Source organism: Hylobates moloch, unplaced genomic scaffold, assembly GCF_009828535.3.
Source record: "Hylobates moloch isolate HMO894 unplaced genomic scaffold, HMol_V3 SCAFFOLD_1, whole genome shotgun sequence".
Lineage (NCBI taxonomy): Eukaryota > Metazoa > Chordata > Mammalia > Primates > Hylobatidae > Hylobates > Hylobates moloch.
Window position 1 is genome coordinate 68,431,963 of NW_026652276.1, and position 9,380 is coordinate 68,441,342.

A 9,380-nucleotide genomic window follows, 5' to 3' on the forward strand; every position below is an offset into this window, starting at 1 on the left:
ACTACTCCTTGCACAGCCGGGCTACCCCATAGGCAATGTGCCCAGAGGAGCCTATATTTTAAACTCTTTATTATAAAAAAATGTTCAACGTGCATGAAAGTGGAGGGAATAGGCCAAGTGCAGTGACTCACACCTGTAATCCCAGCACTTTGGGAGGCAGAGATGGGTGGATCACCTGAGGTCAGGAGTTCGAGACCATTCTGGCCAACATGGTGAAACCTTGTCTCTACTAAAAATACAAAAATTAGCCGGGTGTGGTGGCGGGCACCTGTAGTCCCAGGTACTCGGGAGCATGAGGCAGGAGAATCGCTTGAACACAAGAGGCGGAGGTTGCAGTGAGCTGAGATCGCACCACTGCACTGCAGCCTGGGTGACAGGGCGAAACTCTGTCTCAAAAAAAAAAAAAGTGGAGAGAATAGCATAAAAGAATCTCATCCAGCCGTCATCTAGATTAAACCATTAACACCTTGGCATGTTTGGTTCATCTTTTGTTTTTTTCTTTGTATTTAAAAACAAACTCCAGACATTAAATTTCACCCTTAAATACTTTAATATACACCATTTAAAAGATAAGGATGTTTTCTTCTATAACCACCACACCATTATCTCACATATCAAAATTAACAATAATTCTTTGCTATTTTCTGTTACACAGTCCCAATTCAAATCTTCCTGATTATCCCTAAATCTCCTCTTCCAGTTGATTTGTTTGAATCAGGATCCAAATACAGCCCACACATTGCATTTGGTTGTTACATGGCTTCGGTCTCTTTAAGCCAGAGGGCCATTTTGAACTATTAAGGAAGGAGTTGCTCTCACCCACCCATCCCTCTGACCCAGGCCCCAGTGAATTTCTCCAGGTGCACCCTGAGGCCCCTCCCTAGCAGTCCAGGCAGCCAGAGCAGAGTGACTAAGGTCTGGAGGAATGAGCCTTGCCATGGAAAAACCAGAAACTCAAAGATTTTCAAAATTCCAGGCAAGATACCACGATGCACGGGAAAATATATGATGTAGTTTCTGTCCTCTGGCCCCCGACGAGAATAAAGCTTCCACCAGCCTGGAGGGAGAGAGAGGAGGGCCCACAGGGCAGAGGGAGCGAGAAGGAACGCACTCCGCTCGCGCTGGGCCCAGGCAAACCGGCTCCATTGAAGAAGCACAGACTTGTGCTGAGGAGCTGGGCGTCGCCCTCACCAGGGTCCGCTGATGAGCCTCTCCCCTTGACGGTCTCCTTTTGTTTGTCCAGTGGGAAGGATGCCTATCTCTGCCCAGAGAACGTTGCAGTCAGAGGCCTACTTTGCCCCCTGGGAAGGCCCCTTCATGAGAGCTAGGCCCTGGCTGCCCACAGGGTTGGTGGTGCATGGAAGGAAGGCTCTGCAACCCACCCCAGCCTGGCCAGCAGCGTCTCCGTGCATCAGGGCGGGGGCTCACCAGCACTCCGTGCTCCCTCCGAGAGTTCAGCCACGTGCTCGGCTGGTTTCCCTACATTAGAAACGTTGATCAAAGAACAGCATTTCTTCGCGACAGGAGGGAGCGCCTGGGGCCTGAGCTGTGTCCCCTACACTTTATTCCGCCTCACACTGTGCCCTGGGCCTCTAGGCTCAGAACGAGCCGTGTTGGTGACCCCGGAAGAGCGGCCTCCTGGGCCCTGGCTGCGGGGGCGACAGGCTGAACCCGCGCTTGGAGGCCGCTGCTCTCTGGGCCTCGCCTTCCGGAGCCTGGCCGGCGTTCCGGTTGCATCTGCGTGGAAACTTTTCCCCGAGGAGCACTTTTGGGGAGACATTCATCTTCCTTGAAGGCCCAGTCAGTGCTCTTTGGGCTTTTGTCCTCTCTTACTGGCTTTGGTGGCGGCGGTGCAGAGAGAGGCCTCCCGCGGACCCCGAGGCGCTGGTGCCCCGCGCTGGTGGGGCCTCCACAGGCGCACGCGGCCCCGGCAGCTGGCAATCTGGCCTGCATCTGATCAATTTTATGTGCAAAGCATTCAGAAAATTTCTCCCCCGAAGTACACGTTGACCCTCTTAATCGGGGAGTGCAATGTGGGTCGCCTACTGGAGGACGCCCTCGATTTTGATGAGGCTTGTGCAGGGACCCGCGATAAGCTTCAGAACGCGAGCCAAGCGGGTGGGGACAAGGCTCCTCCAGGGAGCTCCGCATCGTCCCCGGTCTTGCATTCGCCGTGTTTACCAATTGTGAAAGCAAATCCAGCTGTTGGGAGGAATTGCTTCCAGATGACATGATGGGAAAGGAAAACACACTTCATAAAAAAGCTGCTGAATAAAAACCAGAACATGTCCGCTCTGTGGGCCAGGATTGCATAGGGGCTGTTTCCTGAGGTTGTGCAATAGGCCAGCTCCTGGGGTAAGGAACAAGAACAGTGCAAATGTTCCCCCTGCCAGAGTCAGGAGACAAGAGCTGGGACTGGACTTGGCAGAACTTGGGGAAAATTAGTTGACCTTGCTGGGCCACCGTATTTTTCTCGTTCTCAAGAACCGCTTTCCACCTTCACTGGAGATCACTGTGAAAGCCACAGAGAAGGTTTTCTGTGTGTTGAACTGCGTGGGTGAGAGCAACCACGAGAAAGCAAGGACATATTCTTTAGCAAATGGGATGCATTTCTCAGCCCCCCAGCGCAGAATTTGCTGTGTTGGCTTTCTCGACGATTTTAGAAGCTCTCTAACGAGCTGGAATTAAAGTGTCCCTTTACTAATTTGGTTTTACAGGTCACTGGATAAACCTACTTAGGCGGTTTGGAAGAGGATTAGGACATTTGTGGCTCTTCCAAGTTGACTTTCCAGGCAGGGTCAGTCAGCAGCTGGAGACTCCCCTGGCTCGGGGCCAGCGCTCTTATAAGCTGCAAGTTTTTAAGGGCTTGGTGAGCACAGTTATCCAAGAAACAGAAAGTTTGCAGGGAAATTAAAATGCAAATGTCCCAAAGCAAGGCACACATTCCCGAGCTTGCCTGCCCAGAGAGAAGCCAGAAAACTCAGCAGCCCAGTTCCCTAGGGTGAGGGAAACAGCTAGTGATTTAGTTACTTTCCCTGCCTCAGCCTTGAGCAACTTTTTAACCCCTGTTGGGGCGGAATAGACTTGAATAGCTAGGCAATTGCCTAAGTGCAGGAGATCCCCTTAGAGAGGAGGCAGTAGCCATTAGCCACAGGTAGCTCTGTAGATTATCATTTAAAATTCAGTGTTTCGGTCTCACTAGCCACATTTCGTGCTAGTGACTGCCACATGCAGGAGTGACTGCCATACGAGACACTGCGGATCAAATGAGCATTCACTCATTCATCTCACAAGTATTTATGGAGTGCCTCGGCAGGGACAATGAGCAAAGCATAGAAAATCTCTGCCCTCGTGGAGTTTCTGTTCTAAAGGGGAAGGTGAACACTAAAGAAACACCATGAGTGAGTCACTTTTTTTTCTGTCCATTGCAGTCCCCGGGGGAAACTGATGACGTACTCAATTGAGTAACTGAGAAGTGTTTAATAATGGGAGGATTTACTAAGATGTGGGCAGAGATCAGGGAAAGAAGGCATGGTGCAGTCCTTGCCGCAGGAACCATCACCGTGGCCAGGCCTGCAGGGGCAAGCACAGCTCCAGTTCCCAGCCAGGGCACCAGTGAGAAGAGCCGGGGAGGGGCTACCTGACAGGAGCAACGCCCCTGCAAGAGAGGCGGCCCTGGAGGCAAACTGGTGGGGGAGGGGCCTAAGTGCTCTCAGCCCACTCCCCTCCCTGGCCTCCCACTGGCCCAGCCCCAGGGAAGCCAGAGGCCAGGTGGAGAGGAGTGGAGGGGAGTACCTGGCAAAATCATGCAGTCTAGGAAACCCAGCAGGGTGGGAGTAGAGTTTGGGGTAGAGGGGTCCTGGAGGGAGGGCAACTAGGAAAAGAAATAGCCTGAAGCACGGGGGCTGTCTCACCGCCATCCTCCCCACCCCTCCTTCTCCTGTCTTCCTATGACATTCTGCCCCCTTCCCCAGGCCCTTCTGTCATCTCTGTGGCTCTGCTTTCTGCCACATGTCACATTCTCTCTCTCTGGGCACCCTCACAAGTGCCTTGGAGCCAAACCAGGGCCGCTCTGCTGAACTTGAGTCTCTGTGCTCTGCTCACCTAGGAGCATAGACAGGAATGTTGTTTTTTATGTTAAATAAAGTAATAGTTTTTATTTTAGAATAGATTTTTTTTATTTTAGAATAGTTTTAATTTTACAGAAAAACTGAGAACATTGCAGAGAGAGTTCCTATATACCCCACTCCAGCTTCCCCTATTATTATTATTATTGTTTTTCAGACAGTGTCTCATTCTGTTGCCCAGGCTGGAGTGCAGTGGCGTGATCTCGGCTCACTGCAACCTTCCCCTCCTGGGTTCAAGTAGTTCTCCTGCCTCAGTCTCCCGAGTAGATAGGAATACAGGCACCCACCACCACGCCTGGCTAATTTTTTGTATTTTTAGTAGAGACAGGGTTTTTGCCATGTTGGCCAGGCTGGTCTTGAACTCCTAATCTCAAGTGATCCATCCGCCTCAGCCTCCCAAAGTGCTGGTATTACAGGGGTGAGCCACCACACCTGGCCCAGTTTCCCCTATTACTAAATATCTCACATGAGCATGGTATGTGTTAGTTTATACCATCAACTGGACCTGTCTCCTTGCCTACTCCGCCACTTCCTAACTCTGCTGCCTGTTTTCTCTAATTCTCTTCCAGGTCTTCAGAAACTAATAGAGAAAAATCATAGAACTGTGGTGAGTGAGTCCAGTCTAGTGAGAGAACAAAGGAAGCATTGCATAGTTACAAAGCAATCAACAAAGGCAAGATAGTTTCAACAGCCTCCTACCTAAAGCACAGGGGCTTAGGTAGGAGGCTGTGCTTTAGGTAGGAGGCTGTTGAAACTTTTCTTTCATTTGAGAGAAGATCTCGTTCTGTCTCTCAGGTTGGAGTGCAGTGATGTGATCACAGCTCATGCAGCCTCCAGGGCTCAAGTGATCCTCCCACCTCAGCTCCAAGTAGCTGGGACTACAAGTGCACGCCACCATGCCTGGCTAATTTTTTAATTTTTTTTTTTTTTGTAGAGATGGGTCTCACTTTGTTGCCCAGGCTGCTCTTGAACTCCTGAGCTCAAGTGATTCTCCCACCACAGCCTCTCACAGTGTTGCGATTAGAGGCATGAGCCACTGAGCCTCACCCTCTGGTCTCTCAACTTCTGAGCATTCCCCTCCACAAAGTCATCCCAGAGCATTCCCTTATACGCTTCACTCAGCTTCACCTAAAGGTAATATCTTACATAACCATGGTACAATTATCAAAACTGAGAGATTAACATTGATACAGAACTATTAGCTAAACTACAGACTTCATTCAGAGTTCACCAATTTCCCCACTCATCCTCTTTTTCTGTCCTAGAATCCAATCCAGGGTCTCACATTGTATTGAGTTGTCACGTCTCCTTAGTCTTCACCAATATGTGACAGTTTTAAAGGCTTTCTTTGTTTTTCATGACCCCGACACCTTTAAAAGTTATAGTCAGGTATACTGTAGAATGTCTTTCAGTTTGAGATTGACTGATGTTTTCTTATGAATTTGGGGGAAGAATATCACTAGGGGAAGTGCCTTTCTAATGACATCATATTGGGGGTACATGGTATCAGCCTGAAAGATTACAGGTGACATTAAGCTTGATCACTTGGTTAAGGAGGTGTCTGCCAGGTTTTGCCACTATAAAGTTACTAATTTTCTTTTTCAATACTCCATTTGTTAGAAGTAAGTCACTAAGTCCAGCCCATACTCAAGGGGAAAGGAATTAAGCTCCTTTTCTAGAGGAAGGAGTATCAAAGAATTTGTGGACATATGTTAAAACCACCACAGTGACTTATTAATGTTTTTGGGTAGATACTTTGAGGCTATACAAAGATTCTATTTCTGCTTAAAGTTTCACCCACTAATTTTAGCATTCATCAGTGACTCTTAGCTGCAGCAGTTATTACTGTGGTGTTCAAATGGTGATTTTCTACTTCCCTCGTGCCTTCTACCTTTATCATTTGGAATCCTGTAAGGACAGTTTCTCTCTTCTACTCGTTTAATTATTCATTCAATCATTTCTTTATGTCAGTATGCACTATGGAGATTTATTTTATTCTTTGGGTTAGAATCCAGTACTGTTTTTTTTTATTGCTCAATTGGTTTCTGTTTATGACTCTGCAAACTTTTTGGGCTTGCTCCTGTGTCCTTTTTGACATGACTTCCTCCTTTTTTGCATTTTGCTCTGTTTGGTGTTTGTTCTGAGCACTCCTTTACTTTCTGTCAAATGCTCCAGGCTCACTGTGTATTTTCTGCCCTAGCTGCCCCAGCCCTATAATCCACCCTTTCTCAGAGGGCCTCTCGGTGCATTGCAGACTTCCCTGCTGATATGCTAGTGACTTTAGTTAGGGCCTGCTGCTCTGCCGGGACCAGAATCCTTTCCTTACCAGCACAGCTCTCACAGTGGTAAAGAGTCTGACAGGCCCATTGTCCCTGCCCTGGCACGTAGGAGGTATGTGACTTTGGGCAAGTTACTCTATGTCAGCCTAAGTGTTCTCGTCTGTAAAATGGGAAATGACAATCCTCCTTCCTTATGGGGTTCTTATGAGGATTAAGGGCATGTGAAGCAGGTCACATGCCTGTCATAAGTATCTAATAAGTGTTGATGATAAGGAAGATACAACTGCTTCTGGTCCGGGTGATTGGTTTTAAGGGCCTGGACTCTGGAGGCAGACTGCTTGGTTCTGCAATCTTAGTAAAACTCCCCGTGCCTGTTTCTCATCTGTAAAATGGGGATAATCGCATAGAGTTTTTGGAGGATTAAATGAGTCAATATACACAAAGCACTCGGAACGGTAGATACTTTGTAGGGTCTAGCATATAGCAAGCACTTGTTAACTGTTAACTATTACTGTTTTTGTTATTATTATTATTATTGAGATGGAGTCTCACTCTGTTGCCCAGGCTGAGTGCAGTGGCATGATCTCACCTCACTGCAACCTCCGCCTCCCGGGTTCAAGTGATCCTCCTACCTCAGCCTCCGAAGTAGCTGGGATTACAAGCACGCACCACCACACCTAGCTAATTTTTGTATTTTTAGTAGAGATGGGGTTTCACTATGGTGGCCAGGCTGGTCTCGGACTCCTGTCCTTAAGTGATCTGCCCACCTCAGCCTCCCAAAGTGCTGGGATTACAGGCATGAGCCACCATGCCAGGCTTGTGATTATTATTCTTGCAGGCTAAATCTCTGGCTCCTTTGGTGTTATCCTACACTTGGTTGGTGGGCCAAGCAGTATGGTAGAATATTTATCTAGTTTTAAAAGGAAACTATGAAATTTAAAGGTAATAGATGGTTCAGATCATACATCGTTTCTCCTGAGGAGGAAGGAGAATAGCCAAATTCAAATTCATAACTAGTTTGATCACCATCATGTGCTGCTGACATTTTCTCCTCTGAGGTGTTGACAAATGGCTGTGATGGAATTACTCAATTCACATTTGTCTCGCACTGATGCATGAGGCCCAAACGGCCAGCAGCTTTGGGGAAACTCTTTGTAAATCCATCACATTTGGCCATTAAAAAATGATAACTATGATCAGCCAATGCTGAGGGACCCATTTTGTGGAAAAAAGAAATGGAACCAACACAGTGACACAATAATTAGGACGCAGGGGAGACTGCTGACAATTTGGAGATGTTTTCTTGGAGAAAATATCAAATGACTTACAATTTGCAGGACATTAATAGATAATTAAGTCGGCAATTTGTTGCTGCAGGGTGACAGTTGTGGCCTCTCCTCTGTGCACAAAGAGTCAAGCATCCAAAGGCAATTCCTGCTCTCTCTTAATTGCAGGAGAGAGTCATGAAAACTCCCTCCTGGGAATGTTGGGATTTTCTTTGATTTTCTTTTTCTTTTTTTTTTTTTTGAGACAGAGTCTTGCTCTGTCACTGAGACTGGAGTGCAGTGGTACGACCATGGCTCACCGCAGCCTCGACTTCCTGGGCTCAAGCGATCCCCCCACCTCAGCCTCCTGAGTAGCTGGGACCACACCTGGCTAAATTTTTTTTTTTTAATTGCACATACAGAGTCTCCCTATGTTGCCCAGACTGGTCTTGAACTCCTGGGCTCACACAATTCTCCTGCCTCGGCCTCCCAAAGTGCTGGGATGGGATTACCAGTGTGAGCCACCATGTCTGACTGGGATTTTCGTATTATTGGTGTGAAAATGCAGCCAAAGCTGCCCTCAAGGAAGAGTGTGGAGGGGAACTGAGGTGAGGGAAGGTCCTCTGGGCTCAGGAGCAGAGTCCCTTTCCCTCTTTCATCTCACTCTCCTCTGCCTTCCTCATTCCCACTGTGCCCTCCCTCCTGGAAGCTGATTTGAGCTGTTCATTTGATAAACGTTTCCCCAAATGCAGTCATTTGTGAACAACCCTCAGGTTTTGCTTTATCCACAAACCATATGGATTATTATTTGTTTAACATTTTTCTTTTAATAAATTCACTTCAAAACATGAATGCCCAATTTCACTTCCTCCTGAACAATGATATCCATGGAGCTACAGGGCTCTGATGACACTGAGAAATGCCACTTGACCTCTGCCAATGGCTGTGTGGGGTCTCCTCTCTCTATTTGGAAAAATCCACTGTGACCTGGCTGGGAACAGGAACAGAATGGACAAGGGCCTATAGGAGAAAACCAGGCTCTTGGTTTTCTCCAAAATAAGACAATGACACTGGTGGCAAGCGCTTCTAACACTAAGGGACATGTCTGTTCCCACTGACAAACATTAGGATTCCCAATGTCCAGGAGGATGGAAGGCAAGGTGGCTGGGGGAAAGAAGGGATGGAGGTTGTTAAATGACTCAAGAGTCTGTGGGGTGGAGGCAGGAGGCCAGTGATGTTCCTACTGACTGCATGGTCCAGATGAGGGATGAACTAAACCAAAGTAGTTTGTGGAAGCAAAGAGGAGATAATGGACTACCTAGATCAAACTTGATGGCTGACCTGATGTGGGGGATGTAAGAAGAAGAGGAGCTTATGACTCCTGGGTTTCTAACACAAGTCACAGATATCATAAACAAAGATAGGAATGGGGAGGAAGAGTGGATTTGGAGTCGAGCTGATGCATTCTGCTCTTCACATGAAGAGTTGGAGGGATCTGTGGGATACCCTTTTGGAGATGCCTAGTCTTTGAAGACCGTGACCTAGAGTTCAGGACAGACGGATGGGCTTGAGAAACAGATCTGAGTCCTAGTGTCCATGTGATAAAAAGAAGCTGTGGGCACCTGTAGTCCCAGCATTTTGGAAGGCCAAGGTGGGCAGATCACTTGAGGTCAGAAGTTTGAGAGCAGTCTGGCCAACATGGTGAAACC

At 47.8% G+C, this 9,380-nt stretch overlaps 1 protein-coding gene across 1 annotated transcript; it reads right to left on the reverse strand.

Moving 5' to 3' along the window:
• Nucleotides 1-531: 531 nt before the first annotated feature.
• Nucleotides 532-2,409, reverse strand: LOC116809530 (uncharacterized). Its single transcript, XM_032753381.2, has one exon. It carries the CDS (start codon nucleotides 2,230-2,232, stop codon nucleotides 1,573-1,575), a length of 660 nt encoding a protein of 219 aa, XP_032609272.1. The 5' UTR covers nucleotides 2,233-2,409; the 3' UTR covers nucleotides 532-1,572.
• Nucleotides 2,410-9,380: the final 6,971 nt, after the last annotated feature.